Source organism: Colossoma macropomum, unplaced genomic scaffold (genome assembly GCF_904425465.1).
Source record: "Colossoma macropomum unplaced genomic scaffold, Colossoma_macropomum, whole genome shotgun sequence".
Lineage (NCBI taxonomy): Eukaryota > Metazoa > Chordata > Actinopteri > Characiformes > Serrasalmidae > Colossoma > Colossoma macropomum.
The window spans coordinates 9968073-9986560 of record NW_023494785.1 but is presented as its reverse complement, the minus strand read 5'-3'; the positions used below and the strand labels follow the sequence as shown (position 1 = coordinate 9986560).

General features: G+C 38.3%; 2 protein-coding genes across 2 annotated transcripts; both read right to left on the bottom strand.

The window, feature by feature from the left end:
* Positions 1–375: 375 nt before the first annotated feature.
* Positions 376–7013, bottom strand: tubb6 (tubulin, beta 6 class V). Its single transcript, XM_036582538.1, has 4 exons — positions 6829–7013; positions 6330–6438; positions 5016–5126; positions 376–1585 (listed from the first exon to the last, which is right to left on the bottom strand). Exons 1-4 carry the CDS (start codon positions 6883–6885, stop codon positions 522–524), a joined length of 1341 nt encoding a protein of 446 aa, XP_036438431.1. The 5' UTR covers positions 6886–7013; the 3' UTR covers positions 376–521.
* A 4722-nt stretch (positions 7014–11735) lies between these two features.
* Positions 11736–16828, bottom strand: cidea (cell death inducing DFFA like effector a). Its single transcript, XM_036578654.1, has 5 exons — positions 16711–16828; positions 15864–16002; positions 14583–14738; positions 12658–12830; positions 11736–11903 (listed from the first exon to the last, which is right to left on the bottom strand). The coding sequence occupies exons 1-5, from the start codon at positions 16782–16784 to the stop codon at positions 11801–11803; spliced, it is 645 nt and encodes a 214-aa protein (XP_036434547.1). The 5' UTR covers positions 16785–16828; the 3' UTR covers positions 11736–11800.
* Positions 16829–18488: the final 1660 nt, after the last annotated feature.

Sequence of the window (18488 nt, the reverse complement as noted above, 5' to 3'; positions counted from 1 at the left end):
AGTAATCAGTCTCAAACACTGAAGGACTTTTCTTTATTGTCTATTCTGTTGGGGTGTAAAAATGCATCTGGATGCATTAATCTTAAGATGGTGATTCAACCGTGTTGATTTTGAAACATTATGATCAGTTATCATTATATTTAATTTTTGTTCTATATAAATTTTTTTAAGCTATTTCCAAACCTAAAAAACTAGCAGTATTGATCTTCCACCATTATGTAAATAATTCCTATTTTAAAAATGATTATGAATTGTACCAAAATAATTTGAGAAATGTACTGTTTTTACTATTTCTGTACTTTTAATTCTATTGGTTTACCTCTGTTATAACAGTATCACAGTTATGGCTTTAAGAAGAAACACATATCTTAGCTCTTCCAATAATGTTTATTGCAAACACTCTTCTCCTAGGGTTGACTAGGATTTCAATCCACATAAAAAAAGAAAATCACAGCTTAAGAAAATACTCAACACATTAATAATATGTGTGTGTACAATCACAAAATAGCAGCATACTGTTGTCACTCGTTGACTTCCTCCTCGTCTTCCTCGAACGCGTCTTCTCCGTCGTTGGCCGTGGCCTCCTGGTACTGCTGGTACTCGGACACCAGGTCGTTCATGTTGCTCTCGGCCTCGGTGAACTCCATCTCATCCATGCCCTCCCCAGTGAACCAGTGCAGGAAGGCCTTGCGGCGAAACATGGCAGAGAACTGCTCGGAGATGCGCTTGAAGAGCTCCTGGATGGCCGTGCTGTTGCCGATGAAGGTGGAGGCCATCTTGAGGCCCCTGGGTGGGATGTCACAGACAGCAACTTTGACGTTGTTGGGGATCCATTCCACAAAGTAGCTGCTGTTCTTGTTCTGGATAGCCAGCATCTGCTCATCCACCTCCTTCATGGACATGGGTCCACGGAAAACAGTCGCCACGGTGAGGTAGCGGCCGTGGCGCGGGTCGCAGGCGGCCATCATGTTTTTGGCGTCGAACATCTGCTGAGTGAGCTCAGGTACAGTGAGAGCGCGGTACTGTTGACTTCCTCTTGCGGTCAGGGGTGCAAAACCGGGCATGAAGAAATGGAGACGAGGGAAGGGGACCATGTTGACTGCTAGCTTGCGCAGGTCTGCGTTTAGCTGACCTGGAAACCTCAAAGACGTGGTCACTCCGCTCATGGTGGCTGAGACCAGGTGGTTTAGATCGCCGTAAGTAGGTGTGGTGAGCTTTAAAGTGCGGAAACAAATATCGTAAAGCGCCTCGTTATCAATACAATAGGTCTCGTCCGTGTTCTCCACCAGCTGGTGAACTGATAGAGTAGCATTGTAGGGCTCCACCACAGTATCGGACACTTTGGGCGAAGGCATGACGCTGAAGGTGTTCATGATCCGGTCAGGGTACTCCTCACGGATCTTGCTGATCAGGAGGGTTCCCATGCCTGAGCCGGTGCCTCCGCCCAGCGAGTGAGTGAGCTGGAAGCCCTGGAGGCAATCACAGTGTTCACATTCTTTCCTCACCACATCCAGAACCGAATCCACCAGCTCTGCACCCTCAGTATAGTGGCCCTTCGCCCAGTTGTTCCCTGCACCTGTCTGTCCTGCACCAGCAGCAAAAACAAAGAGGGTAGAAGAGGGGAGAAGAGTTTAGGCCACATGGAATCCAATCTCTCCACACCCCTTCCCCCACTAGCGGTTAGCAGCAGCTAGCTTCATGCCAATTGTTACCCATTTATCATTCAGACTGCAAGGACTATGTGAAGCTGAATTTCGTGCGTGGGATGCAGGGCTGTGTGGGATAATTCCACAGACTTCTGTGCACTGTTACAGAAACTATACTAAACATGGCTTTCTATGTCACTTATGTTGGAGAATGGAAGCTGTCTGATATCAAGCAAAAAAGTTCATGAGGATGAACCAAAGCATTAGAAGCATTCTTGAGGTCAGACTGTATGTTAGGTCTGTTCAATGTAAAGTCCACCAGTTTCTGTAAAAAATTATCCTCCAGTATGCATACTTGTCCATTAGTTTCATAATTTATAGTGTATGTGGCAGAGGTTAATGGACTGTGGTATTAAGAGTTTCCATTCATTTATATCTACAGTGTGCAAAGACCAACTTGATGTTTCGCAGACATGAAAAGTGTAATGTATGGAAACTAAAAAGACCAAGTTGGGTTTAATAGACGAGTGCTCCACCAGCCTCAGTCCAACATGGACTTCTGTAGTTGAAACAACTGTTTATGTACATTTGGATCAGTGTTTCTTTTTTTAATACATGTTGGCACGCACACAGCATTCCCCATTTGGCAAAGACAGCATGGGTTCTTGAAGCTGTACTATGTAAGATTTTTTTGTTACAATTCTAAGAAGTAGCAATACTGAGTCAAAAGAAAAAAAACACACTAAAATAAAGTGTGTGCAAAACCTGAAATGATAATTTAAAGTCAGAGGTTGGATCAAATTTTGTGCGAGTTTTTCGGACTACATTGATACTTTTTGTATTAACGTCACACGCACAGCGCTCAATAAGAAGATCAGGCTTGGTGTTTAGGTCTCAAATGCAAAATTAACATTATACTGATGAAGGTATGATGACAAGAGGTCCTTCACCAAGTTTTCACTTAGTTCTCTTTGAATCTCCCTTTCAATGTGCTCACAATCAAAAACCTGTAAAATGTTTTTGCACACGTTACATTTACATATTTCCACCAGAGAGGTGTCCAAACCCCCAAAACTTACATAGAGGAGCTTTAAACATGCCTAACTGTACTTTTAAAACATTTCACTTTCTGTTGAAGATACAGTACATTCTTTAGACTTCAAAATCAGAGGTTCTTAGAACAATGTTAAATTATGAAGTTTGGTAATTGTGTGACGAGCAGTTGGAACATGCCTATGTGGGATTCTCACAGTTGATTAAATGTGAAAGGGCATTAGACTTAAAGTGATAGATGGTTCAGTGAAATCTAATTAATACAATTTACCATTTACCCTAAATGTCTTTCTGCCAAGACATCTTTGGTGTCCAAAAGTTTAGAGATTTGAGGTTATATCACTGCATACTTACCTCAAAGTGCATCAAGTTGTCAAGTAATCTAAAACAGGCGTGCTTATGTCATTTCTGACACGGTATGGCATTCTGTTATCTTTATCTAATAGCTTGTTCCCTCCCATTGCTGCAGTAACAGCCTCTACTCTTCTGGGAAGATTTCACACTACATATTGGAACACTGCTGTGAGGATTTGATTGCATTCAGCCTCAAGAACTGTAAAGAGGTCAGGTGCTGATGTTGGATAATTAGTTCTGAATCAAAAAAGTAATTCCAACTCATCCTAAAGATACTGGATGAAGCTCCATCACTCAAGAGAATGTAGTTCCACTGCTCCACAGCCCAAAGGTGGGGGGCTTTATACTCCTAGCTATACTCTTAGCTGATGTTTGGCATTGGCTTGAAGCTTCAGTTCAAAAGCAAACTTCAGACATTAAAACACTTTAATGAGGTCAGGTACTGATGTTGGATGATTAGTTCTGAATCACAAACATCAGTCCAACTCATCCTAAAGGTCCTGGATGGGAGATCCATCACTCCAGAGAATGGAGTTGCACTGCTTCACAGCCCAAACAGCCCACAAACATCACTTCAGCTCATCCCAAAGGTAACAGAAGGGGTGTCTGGTTCCTTTTGGATTTAATGCTCTTAAGGCTGAATGCAAATAAATCTTCACAGAAATATTCCAACATCTAGTGTAAAGCCTTCTCAAAAGAGTGGTGAGTGTTATTGCAGCATAGGGGGAATAAACTCCCTTTAATGTCCTTGATTTCAGAGGAAACGTTAAAATTTGCATATTAGTGCTTTAAGAATACAGAATATAGAACTAAATTATCACTTTAAGAATATATTGCCCTCACTGGTCACTAGCTAGACGCTAAATGTGAGATATCAACAAATGTTTGCCAGACGATGTCCAGTTCTCAGCAATTCCCTGTTGGTCCAATTAAATAAAGCTTTGAATCTTGACCGTTAATACAGAACTGATGGCTGGAGTGTTATGGATTATCACCTTTGTAGCCATTTTTTGTGCAGTGGTCTATTAAAGGAACTTGTTTTTAAGTGCATCATTACATTAAAGCCTCATTGAAGAGCAAACAGGGGGTTCTCCAACATGATACATACATTCAGTGCAATATTTACAGAATGTGTTGCCTATTTATTCTTGTATTAGCTTATATGGACTATCATGAGAGGCTCTTACATGCATTTGTTAATCACAATATACTTGCAAAAGTATTTTGTTTTGTGCAGTCTAGCATCTCTGAAAACACATTTAGTTATTTAAAAATACATGAGAAAAAAGGAGAAATATGAATCACTTTTGGTTCCTCTTGCTGTCTCAAACATCGAGGCTTCATCTGATGAGCTGTGTGCATGAGCAATCACACCACCCTTTATCAGTCTGACCCGAAAGACTGAGGAGTGCCTTCATGTTTCTCAAGAAGGATTCACTAGACAATCAAATCTAATGACTGGTCTTCCTCTGTACTCGTCGTATGCATTGTTGATCATTGAGTCCTTTTTGTTATCACCACACTGAATTACACTATCACAATTTTTGTAAACACAATAACAACATTGTTGAAAAAATATTAGTGTAAAGAAAGACCTCTGATATGTAATCAGTCATGTTTCTAAGGCTGTACACTGACAGGCGTTCCACACTGATTGCTTTCAGATATCAAATGTGTGCCTAATGTGTTTTTTTCCTGTACACACCCAACCAGATTTAGACCACAGTTGTGTGCCACCGGCCATTTCAGCAAGTGACTACATGCTGATATGTCTAAACACATGAACATTAACAAGACCTTTTAGCCCTGTGGCCTGATAACAGGCTAAAATTAACCTGCACCATCTCAAATTAGGGTAGATGAAGAACATTCGAAAGCACAGCACAGAGCTTGTTCAGGGAAAAATATCACAAAACAGATCCCTAACAACAAAACACTGGACTGCCTGTGAAGAGATCTTACCAAAAATGAAGTTGTCTGGTCTAAAGAGCTGTCCAAACGCACCAGACCGGACACTGTCCATTGTGCCTGGCTCCAAATCCACCAGCACTGCTCGAGGAACATATTTATGTGCTGCAAACAGAACAACACATATTATTCCGTTCAGTAGGCTGTATTTAATCCAAACCACTTATTAAATAAAGGAATGACACACACATACAAGCAGCCTGTCTTTACTGTTTCTGCTGATGTCTATGTGCATGTTCACTGCTGAAGCGGCAGCCTCCATTCAGGCCTACTGAAAATTTCCTAAAGTGAAGTCTAGGGAGCCAAATAAATTCCTTTAGCGTGACGGCATGATTAAAAGCTTGAGGTCAATCGTTGTGTGAGGGCTGGAGGTGCAGTGGCCTGGTGTGTGTATGTGTGTGTTTTCATACATTTTAAGGACAACAACATCCTGGCTTTGTCCAAAAATCACAGGAAAAATAGGCCTAACCTACAATATCAGGACCAACAAAATATTTTTGACTTTATAAAGTATTTTAACCCCTTAAAATCCCAGACATATAAAATACTAAGGATTATTTTTCAGTAAATACACGGACTACAATGCAAACTAGCTGAGTTCTTCTTAGGTTATGGAAATGTGTGGTAAAGCTTTGGGCCCACTGTTAAGAGTTAGGGTTATAAAACTATTATAGTGTATAAGTGCTTACATGTATATAAAACATATGGAACATACTTTTGTCATGCACACAGACACAAATACACTGGCTGGCCACTGACCAACTGCTGCACAGTTTATGTTGGTCATCCTCTAGTCCTTCATCAGTGGTCACAGGACGCTGCCCACAGGACGCTGCTGGCTGGATATTTTTGGTTGGTGGACTGTTCTCAGTCCAGCAGTGACATTGAGGTGTTTAAAACTCTGATCCACTTGCACCAGCACAACACACACTAACCTACATAATCCCTGCCCTGTGGGGGTCCACACCATTGGACCATTGAAGAACAAGGAATGGGGGGGTAACAAAGTATACAGAGAAACAGATGGACTACAGTCTGTAATTGTAGAACTACAAAGTGCATCAACATTTACACACACACACACACACACACACACACACACACACACAAACACACACACACACATTATTATGGAACATATTATTATATATATTGAATATTTGTATTAACTCATGTCCCAGCATTGCATAAAAACGAATGTGTGTGTGTGTGTGTGTGTGTGTGTGAGAGAGAGAGTGAGTTCATCAAGGACGCTGATTCACACACACACACCCACACACACACACACACACACAGCAGTCTACTCACAGGATGCCTCGTTGTAGTACACATTAATCCTCTCGAGCTGAAGGCCTGAGTCACCCACATAGTTGCCTGCTGGATCAATTCCGTGCTCGTCACTGATCACTTCCCAGAACTAGATGTGTCACCAACACAGGAAGAAACCACAGCTTAGATTATGAGAGAAAAAATGACAATTAAAACTCCAGAACTTCACTCATAAGGTCCATTTGCGTGATCACACACACAATCCTAATTCCTACAGAATTTCTTTAAGTGGTCGCGCACTGCGGGGCGCATCCCACCACACCCAGAGTTAGAGCTACAGCTCTCAGCACACAGAGCCTGATCCACTAACAGCTCTTCAGATCAGTGAAAAGCGAGCTGACGTTTATACTGTCCGGTTACCTCGAAGCTGGACACGCCTCAGTCTGAAGAGACCAAACTGTAAAAGTTTGTACACGACTTAACAAAACTGGGTGAGGCTCCAGTTTAAAGCCTAAACAGTGAAACCCTCGGCTCTTACCTTTGTCCCGATCTGGTTGCCGCACTGTCCGGCCTGTATATGAACTATTTCCCTCATTCTGCCGCAGTGAAACAGTGGTCAGATGTAAATCAGGGGTCCTGGAGAAGTTCAGCTGAGAGCAGAGAGGAGAGCGCGCTTTTATGAGGCCGCTCTCCGGGGATCTCCCAGCAAACACGCGCCTCTGTTCCCACCCGTATTCGGACGGGCCCCGCCCCCTGCTCTGTGATTGGATAGTAGCGCATACTCAGGAGGGCTCGTTCCAATCCGCGTACTTGTATTCTAATTAGACCACTTAAGTAATGAAGAAAACTAGAAATGCTCCATTTCTACTGTTCTGCAAACCACTAAGAGGGCAGCAGGACTGAAAGAATGTGATCTGTGTGTCTAAAGGACAGGAAAACTCTAGTGCACTAAAAACAAATGACTTGTTTTATGAGCTTAATTCAATGATTCCACTCATTTCCATTAAATCAAACTGAGTAGAGTCAGAATACAAGGACTTTGTTAACAAAAGATTTAACCGATGATGGAAACAAAATCGTGCAATTTATTTCAGTTTCATTGGAATGGATTTTTTTTTTACAGCAGCTCCTCTTTACAGTAACTTACATTCAAAATTAAAAAAAAATATATATTTCTCCTATAAAGTTACTATTTTAGAGATACATGTTTTTTCTTTGAACAGTGACAGTATATAATACAGGAAATGTTATTACATATTCATATATATATATATATATATATAAAATCCATGTGTATATGATAATAATGATAATAATAATAATAATAATAATAATAATAATAATAATAATATATCCCACATAAATAAATAAATAGATTAATGAATAAGGGATATATTACTATTATTATACAGGGGTACTTTTAGATCATATATTATTAGATCATATATTATTACAATTATTAATTACATAAAGGAAAACAGGAACATATTGCACTGTTGGGCCAAAATAATTTTTGTTATTTATATAATTATTTATTTATTTATTCCAAAAATTGAAAATGCCAGCTGTCATTAACGTTGTATTAAAATTACACAAAGACCGGACCAATAGAGATGGTCCAAAATTACTTGGAAAAAAACCTTGCTCCATTATCTTACATCAAAAGTTACATATGTTTTTCATTCTCCTGAAAAGTTAATATTTTGGAGGTACAAGCTTTTGTATCTTGGGATGTTATTGTACATTTAGATACATATGTATATATATAACACATTATTATGGAACATATTATTATACATATGGAATATTTGTATTGTTCCATGTGCCAACATTGTATAAAAACAAACCTGTGTGTATGTGTGGGATAGAACAACACAATGTACTTAATGTTGACATATTTTCAGTTTGTAAACAACTGTGTTAGTTCATTTTTTTGAGAGCTTTACTTTGTCCCGTGTGGGAAACATGGATCGCGGGCAGTCACCATGCTCAGAGGAGATTCAACATTTCAATGTTTCCGTGTTTTTAACCTCTCCAATCGCAACATTCCTAAACCAGTTAGCGCAAAAATGACAAATCAGTTCATTTTGTTTCTTTTACATAGACTGTATGTAATAACAATTAGCAGGTCTAGAAAGCTATTAGACCTGGCAGTGGTGTTTGTGCTGATAAGAACATGTCCACACACACAGGTTATGGAGCTTCACTGTTTGAGACACAGAAAACTGTCCCAACATTTAGCCATAAAATAGCTCATACAAACTGAATGGAGGTTGTTATGATCAAAATAAGTCTGCATGTAAAGTTACACACTGTGCAAATTGTCCATTTAAAAATGCTTGCTTTTTGTTTAGCTTGCTAAATGGTTTCTTGCACCATGAAATGACAGTTAATGGCAGGCTAACAAACTTGCTTGTTAAGTGAAAGGTTAACCAGAGAATTTACACTAGGGAGAATAATGTGTTTTGAGTTTGTCAAACACTAGAGGGCGCCCCAGAGCGCATGTCAAAATAAATGGATTCCTATTGCGCTTTTAAAGTAAAAGTTTATAAATGCTTAATTATTATTACAGAGAACAAATTCAGTGATTTCCTGAACACGAGAACAGCATAAAACATTTCAACACTTCTGATATATTTTTGAGCCCTCCGAATTCTCCATTTAAAAATGCATAGACCTGCTAGCTCACTCCCGGGGCGCACTCTGGTGTGTTGAATGCATGTTATTAATACAAATAGGAAGTGGCATGGCTGTCTCTAAACTGGCTCTGGGATAACAGTGATGATGTCAAAGTGTTTTAACTGTTGAGAACTGGCAGACCCCTAGATTTACACCCACCAGCCAGTGTTTTTACACAGGATCTGTGACAAGAGATCCTGATGGTTTCACAACCACTAAGAAGTAGTTAACTTTTCAATATTTTGCTCGTTGATCATGCCTGGAAATCTATTCCCCAAACTCACTTTAAAAAAGCCTGATCAGAAACAGTAGAACTGAGGGTTCTAAGTAGAATGTAGCACAATGGCTAGTACAAGAGAAAGCAGGACGCCAGTTAGAACACAGCCAAGCAGCTTTGACAGACTGGCTGTGTGTGTGGACTAATAGCCAATCCCAGAGCAGGAAGAGGGGGACTTGTCAGATTACGGGTGGAGAACAAAATAACTGGCCTTCAACTTGCAGTTCTCGCCCACAAGCACTGATATGAGTTTGAGTGACGGAGCAGATGTGCAATCACATCGCTTCTAGTTTCAGAGATTTACTTCTCTGATAACACACTTTTACTAGGTGTGTGTGTAGCTACGTGTCTTAACAAGTGCTCAGTCCTGGAGTAGATACTGGAAAATGAGATTCTCTTTAAAAGCTCTTGATTAAGTTAAATAAGTAAGTGAAATAAGTATGTTTGAGTTTAAATCAGGGAAAAGACAGCACCCTCTTGAATTACTGAAGGACACAGCTGAGTGCTTCTCTGTAACACTATAGTAGTGCAGGGTGATATACTGCACATATAGGTTTTGAAGGGGAATTCTACTGATGTTTCAAAATTTGTGGATAATTCAATCACTGAAATGTAAACAGAGTCATTCAGACTGGTTTGATGTGAAATGCTCCAGTCTGGAGAAACTTACAGTTAGAATAGTCCACTGTGGTGGTGATGGGACCAGCAGTGGGGCAGACAGTGTCTACAATACAAATTTTAGTTATTTCGTTTTATTCAATAAACAAAATGACCAGTGATACAAATCTGAGTTTATATTTTGTCACTGTCCAAAAAAACAAACAAAACAAAACAGTTTTTTTCTATTTTTAATTTTTCTGCATCATTTTAGCACATCAACATCAAAATCATTTAGAAACAAATCTCATTACATTAACTTATATTAAAAATAAAGAATATTTTTGCCCTTTACTGCAAAGTTACCATTTTGGAGATATTTATTTTGTTTTTTTGGACAGCAACAAAATGTAATGTCGATAATGGCAACATAGGGATGAATACAAATCATTTGAAAAACGTTTTTGGGTACTATTTTGCCTCACAACTCCTTGCATGTACCTGTCCAACCATGAATGGATTTAAAAAATGTGTTTGAGGCCATAAGCTTCTCTAAAAACAATGTCTCAGACATCAGTGAGTGTATTTGTAACCATTTCATGTACAAGCTTTATACCAGGGAGCTTTTAGAGGCATTCAACTCTTCAGGTGTCTGGTTCCTATAGGTTTCTCTATAATGGAGCAATTCACATCAAACCACTTGAAATGACTTTTTTTTTATTTTTACATCTTAACCATTTAATTACACTGAAATGTTTGTTTTCAATTTTAGCAGAAAAATCTCTATAAAACTGCAATGTGTTATTTGCTGGCTGCTGCAGATTGCTTTGAAAGAACAATATAAAATATATAAAATACATAATGATTAAAAAGAGGTTAACATTTAAGACGAATTCCCTTTGGTGACATTCTAAGTGAAGAAAACAGAACAAAACAGTCCGATCAAAACAAGCTATTTAACGCTAACTTAAATATCATCTGAAGTAGTGATATATTTGGAAAATACCATGATATTATATTATATGTGCCACCCAGTGCTACATGGGTACAAAGGTAAGCGCCTTCCACGCTTCCACCCCACCGCACACAGCACTGAAAAGCCAGCTCAGAGCAGCTTTAATCAACTGCTTGATTATCACTGTATTAATCAGATTTGCCTGTATTTCGGAACTGGTTAAGGGGTGGATTGGGAAACTCCGCCACATATAGGCTTAATAAATGCTCCGATCTCATTACAGCAGTAACCTAATCAGGACAGTGTAGGTCACAGTCACAGTGGTGCTATCCGCTCTTTCAAAGGCAAGGGCTTAAGGATGGGTTAAGTTTACTCTGTGACAGACTTTGGGGCATCTGTTTAGACCTGCTGTCACTGCGTTACTGTGTTAAGCTACAGCTAGTTAGTTACCTTCACACTGTACCACACAGTCAGATCAGAATGTGCGTTCTTTATATGCATACAATTAGCATGAAAATGAAGACACAACAAGGATTCATATGCTTATTTAAACTCTGTCACAGTTATATACACTTATGTGTTCAGTTTACAAATATATACATATATTCATGAAGCTGACAAAGCATAATGTAGAGCATATTTTCATCAACAATTACATTTATATTAAAATGGCAGGATTTCAGGAATGGCTATAAGTGAAATATATATACAACACAGACAAAACTGATTGATACCGTACGAGCCATTAAAACGAGAGTGGGCAATATGACGATATTCATAATTTTCATATTTTTGCCATGTCGCCCATCCCTACATTAAAATGATGACCAGTCCTCTGATGTATTTATGAGACAAATGAACAAATACGAGTTAACAATCAAATATTAAAGAATGTCAAAAAATGAGGTCATTTTAACAAAATAGTGCTGGTGTAGCAAAAGCATGATAATGTCCTTTGTGTAAATGGGACGTGATATGAAATATTCACAGATGGCACTTGCTTTAGTGATGTTCATCACCTATGTAGTGTAGCACACATGTGGATCCATAAAGGAGAGCCTGACCAGTAACTCTGGTCACTTGCATCGCACATCGCAATGAGGACCTGACAGAGAGAGAAAGAGAATGACATTAACTGGGCATCCTCAAAATGCAAAACACTGCATATAGCTCTAGTTTTACCTTATTATTAATTAATACCATGACTAATTACCATAATTAGCTTATATTATTAGTTGGCAGTAGTGCTTTGGTCAGTGCAAGGGTTAAGGGTCAACTGAAACGGGATGGTATAGTGTAGTGCAGTAGGTAACAGTGCTGTCCTCCCTGGGGCAGACTCAGGTTCTTTTTCCTGCTATATCAATAAGAGCCCTTGTACATAATATACGTCTTGCAGTTTATGGCCTGGATTGATTTCCATGTGAATTCTATTCATTACGTACTTTCATTCAAGTGAAATAGAGTTGATTATGGATCAATACTGTGTACATTAGTGTGCAGTAGATGGTTGGAAAACTGCTCTGGTGGCTTCCCTGAGATGTTGGTTCAGCTGTTCCACTCCTATCCAGAGACTACAGGGATTATTAGCTTAGCTGAGAGAATGAGCAGAAGCACTGTGTCATGTTTGCTGGCTCTCTCCCACCAGAGAGGGAGCATATGGTGATGAGAAATTCCTCCGAGCATACATATAAATATGATTGGTGACACCACACAGGAAAAGTCATATAAAATGACTGCAAGAGAAGAATCAGTGCAAATGTTCACACAGTTCAAGGAGACAAACCAGAAAACCAACAAGAATAATCAGAAAATTAATAAAGTAAGATGTAATTAGTAAAGTTGACAGGTAATGTACTCACTTCAAAAGGTACTTGAATCCAGAGCAATTGATGTCATATGAGAGTGAATAAATCTCATACAGTGTGGCTTTAACAGTGAGACATCCCAGAAAATCCTTTGGATTCAGCTTGTACAGGTCAAAGCTTATCTTGGCGATTTCATTTTTCTTTGGCTTCCTGAAGCTCGTCAAGGCCTAGAAAACATGGATTTAACAGAAAGTGAATATTCATTATAGTGCGGTACTCCCCCTAGTGGCAAAGTGGTAGCACATCTCCAGCCAGTTTTACTCAAACCTGCTGGTACTGTTTATCTCAAAGTACCAAGGAGTTTGCCAAGTGCTAACTGGAGCACAGATTAAACTGCTGTAAGAGCGATGATGAAACATCAGAAATAAACATTATGCAATGCTTTTAATCTTCAAACAATGAAACTGCAGAGTGAACAATGAAGGAATATATTTTTTTCCCTGCTATCCCCTTAATCCTGCTTTCAGGTTTTGGAAATCTGGTTCTATTGTTATTTACTTAATACACTAACACTTATGCAACTTGCACAGACAAAACATGCACACAATAAACATTTAATTACATAAATAATGAAGCCAAAATAAATTTCACGCGTTTAAAAATTCATACGTTTATCTACACATTTAAGTTTTCGCTTAGTTAACGATCATTCACTTTGATGGTTTAGTAACTCAGATATTCTCTCAAGTTCAGCAGGTAGAAACTATTAGATAAGAATTCATCAGCAAAGGAGAAAATCATAATGTGCATGCAGTATAGCCTCGTCAGAGATTCCTGATAAAGGGGAACTCATTATGTTATGGGAATTCATGCCATCTGTTCTATTATGACACATGGAGGGAAGATCTGGTGATTGTTTCATTTGAAACTGTTTTGTAATGGTGGAATAAGCACCATGACTCAGAAATAAATAAGCTGGTTTCATGAGGGAAAAGGGTGCTGTGTCCCAGGCTGAACATCATACACTGAAAAAAGTGATCCAATGAATTTACTTGATTTAAATGTGTAGATAATTTCCACATGAATAATATTATAAATTATTTATAATACTCTTTCATTTTACTTTGACAATACAGTTTTATGCAAAAGTTTCAATACTCATGGTTGGTCAAATCACATGTTTTGTTGATTTTCTAAGTTAAAAGTTGTACACAGAACAGACTTAAATATGGCATTTTTACATAGTTTAACATACTAAAATAATAAAACAATATAAAATCAATTTAAAAAGATTAAATGTAAAATGCATTCAAATATAAAATATAAAATCCATAACTATTGCACAGGCCATATTTTATATATATTTTTTTCTAATATGTTAAATTCAACACACAAACAGTGACTGTGTGTTAAAATGTACAGAAGTGTGTTCTCTGTAGAGGATGTGTTCACTTATTTTCACTTTTATTAAAATTAACAATCCATGTCATTTGACCTGGGGCGCCCAAACATTTGGATACAACTGTAAGTGTGAACATAATATATATTCTGCGTGTGGAAATAATGTACATATTTAAATTAAATAAATTCAATGCATTACTTTTTTCAGTGTACAAATAATCGCAGCTCTCCTCCGCAATAACAGAGTCATCTGTATCAGTATAAGAAATGAGATCAAAAACCCAGATTTACACACATCTCCTCTTACCCCAAATGTAGGCACGATTTGTTAGATGTCTGAAGTTTGCTTTTTGTAGTTTTGCTCTGATGCTACAAGCTGAAGTAGTTACTGGATGTCTATGTTTTCACAAATCTTTTCCGGTGACATAGACTTGTATTACACTGGCCTCATAGCTCCACTGCAGAACTAAAGAAACATGTCGTGGCTGATTGACTACATTGTGGTGAAGGGAAAACAGGTTAAATTAGATTTTTCAGTGAACTATTTCTTTAATGGAGAGGGGTGTTAAGAGCACTACCGGTGGGTTGTGGGTCCACTCCTCGCCTTTATCCAGCACCATGAAGAGAGAGTTAGCGGGGAGGGAATGAAAGAAGGTCTCCGAGTCCACCACTGTGCCGTCCTCCTCCAGCACCAGCGTCAGGAAACGACAGGGCAGCAGAAACGAACGGGCAGCCTGAGAGAAGTACAAAAGTACATAATTCAGAGAGGTACACTCTCTCAGGTTATCACTCGAAGATTTTAAACTTTGTTTGACTAAAAGAATGAATCTCTGAATGGTCTTAAAGTGCTTAAACCAGAGGAAGAATTGATCCATGACAGAAATATGGTATTGTTCTCACGTGAATGATTCTACATTAATACTTATAATTTACGTGGAAATGATTAAGTCAATTCAAGCAGTTCATTTTTAGGAGAACTTGTGGTGGAGGATATAAGTACAGTACTGTGCAGGAGTCAGAGACCACGCTTCTTTTATTCAATTTGCAGTCAAAATGGCCACTATGTATTATTCATTAAGTTATTATTTTCAGGAGATATTTCTAAGGAGATCAGATATAAGATAATCCTACATAAGAAAAGGGAGGGGCAATTAAAAATAAGTGAAAATCAGACATTTTTGAAAATGCAGCAACTTCTAAGACTGAACTTTGGTGGTTACATTTTCAACACATTTACAACACATTTTCCATCAATCTGAAGTACCGTCTGACCGTGCAAAGAATCATTTAGGCATGAAATGGTTCTACATAGGACTCACGGTTCTAAATAGAACCACTGCCTTCACCAAAAAACTATTGAATGAACCTTTTAAAAATCTTTGAATCTCTGGATCTTTTTAAAGAGGTTGGCATTTCTGTTCTCAAGGTTTATTTCAAACTGTGTTCTGATTTTGGGTGCCTGCTACTGTGTTTGTTCATCTCATTAGATCTGCACTTAGATCATACTGCTTCAAAATCTCATATGTTACAATAATTTGTATTTAAAGGACAATTTGACTGGAAATTGCATCTAGAAAGGGTGTCAGACACCTGAGAGACATACTCATGCCTTTAAAAACATGCACACATACAGTACACTTAGAAAATCAATGCCAGAGGTAGCCCACCCAGTCCTCTAATCAGGGTGTCCAAATCCAACGCTTATACACTTCCAACAAGCCCAAATGTTTGTTTAATTACAGCACTCAATACACTCTTTGCCTGGCTGTATGCATTGGGAGCTGGAACAGAACAGTGTGGGAATCATCAGCCGCTGAATTTGGACACCCCAACTCTATCTGACCTGCACTTATCCTAACCTTTTCCAGCAGGTCGTTTAGAGAAGTGGCCACCAAAACGTTGGTCCTGAGGCGGCTCTGGGTGCAGACTCTGTAGGGCCGGGGCTGTGCAGGGGGCAGCATGCGCTGAGCTATCGCTGAGTGCACGGTGGACACCGACCTACAGCAAGACCGCACGAAAAGCTTTCAGTGAACTGATCCATATGCTTAAAATGTGCTACTATAGTGTGAAATATTGCAGCAGATGCGATTCACTCATACTACAGCAAGTACAAGTTTTTAGACATTACCAGACATTAAAGCCATTGGATAATGTTAGGAGAAATATGATAATATTTATTATTATCGCACTAAACAATGTCCAGTATACATTTCTGAGCATATTGTGGATATCTCTCCATAAAGAGAGCATAATAAGTCTTGCTTTACTGGATTTAGTGCAGCATAGTATGTGAAAAGTAGAATACAATTCAAAATAATCATAGTTTTTGATTGTATTTATTGAAATGTGGCACCACTGGTGCCTTTTTGCTTGTTCCTCATTATCAAACCTCAGAAAAACTAAGCATAGTGATGCACACCTTGTATCTTTCCATGTTTTTTTGTCATATCGGCCACCAATGCAGTCTGTGCAAACCAAACAAACTTCTATAATGCTCCTACGGGAGCTCCACAGACGTGCGATGCATTAGGATATCATGCTGTACCATTTAAATCAACCAAATGATAAGAACTAAGCCTAAGCAGCTAGAAAGGTTCAGAGTCTGATAACATGTTGTGTACAAATTATGCAATGACTCAGTCTAGACTACATTTATGCAGCTTGTAACCCAATCAATATTCAACCAAGAGTGCAAATAGATCTTACCTCTTTATAGGTGTTGGAACCAGAGTTTTAGCGTACTCCATACTTGATAGAACCGCAGGAAAATTTGTCAACATAACTGGTAAAAACTGATATCTCAGAAGGAGTGGTGGCTTTGAGACTGTTTACTGCTGGGGGTTTTATATGCGATTACTAAGAGCGCACTGATCCCCTCATTATTAAGCTAATACTGCCCATTGACGAAAGAGGATAGTTTCAAGCCATTTTGAGCTTGAGGCCTGGGATAAATTCTTCTATGCTTGACTGGCTGCATATATGATAAAAACACAAAACATGTATGAATGCCCAGGCTGAAGCTTCTCTAATGGTCAGTTTCATAATGGGTAGTAAGGTCGGTGGTTTCCTTCTTATCTTAGATAATAATAATAACTGACCATAAATGTTATGTTTGGCTTTAAATGCATGACCATAGAAGATTAAGCCTTAATTTATGTGGTCCTTTTGCAGCAAATGCTAGATACAGTGATCCATATTTATATCACATTTTGAAAATCTATATTTTGTTTGTGATCCAAACCATCATTTCAGATGTTCTGAGCACAAACCAGCTCTTTGTTAGTAGCTTAAGTTTTAGCTAATACATTTTTGTTTATATTTTGTTCTATTCATGAGGGATTCAGACATTTAAGTGGCTTTTTGTCTCTGAGCTTTTGTTCCTGGTATGCACGCCCTAGAATGAAGTATTAGAGTAATGCACGTGAGAACGGGCTCATCTGGCAGTTGCTAGTGCTGGACAACTGGCCAAAAGAGCCCAAGCATAAGAAAAGGTTTAAACACCAAGGAATTTTTTTGTGAATGTGGTGAGCTCAAACAAAAAATAGTTAAGGTTTTCCTTAACATGGAAAGGTCTTGAATTTGGCTAATACTGAATGTGCTTAATTGTTACTTTTATATAGTAAAGCCTCCTTACAACTGTGGAAACTGTACTGCTTTATTTTTATGTTAGCCAATCTTATGGGTGGATGATATGACAATATTTATCGTTATCATGATAAATTACATCACAATATGCCTTTCTATGCATAGTTGGTAGGTAGTCAGTACTTAAAGAACACTGACCAACTACATATTTCATTACAAAGAAAGCAAAATTGTCTTATTTAATCAGATTTAGTGCATTACAGTGTGTGAAATGCTAAATAAAAATCATTGTATTGAAAGTTTTTATTTTTTTTCTAAAGCAAGCACAATATGTTCTTTTTTTCTAAACTCAAACTTCAGAAAAACTAAATATTGTTATGTATGTCCTGTATTGTGAAAAAGTACTGAATTACTATGATGTTACAGTTTTGCCATATATCCTCCCCCTGCTCCATCTCAAATGTGTTGTGTGATAAGTAACTATCGGTGATTTATAACATACGTTCTAATGGAAGCTGTCTAAAATTATTAATCTACTACCTATATGAAAAGCAGGCTGAGGATGTTGTACATCAAATAAATAATTAAATGAATGAATGAATAAATTAATGAATGAAGTGACATATAATGATTTTCCTACCTGTACCTGTATGTGTAAACTGACTCTAAAGACTGAAGCCTGTTGGTCTTTGACCAGTTTTTGCTTCACTACAGCCATCTGTAAGATATTTGGTGCAGCTTTACCCTAATTAGCTTATTTACATGTCTGTTTCATGTGTTATCAAGTGTAAATCAGCACCATAATATCCGAAACAAAGGTATAATACAAGTTCAGTTCTTGTATACTGTAGAGCAGAGGTCTCCAACTCAGGTCCTGGAGGACCGGTGTCCGGCACAGT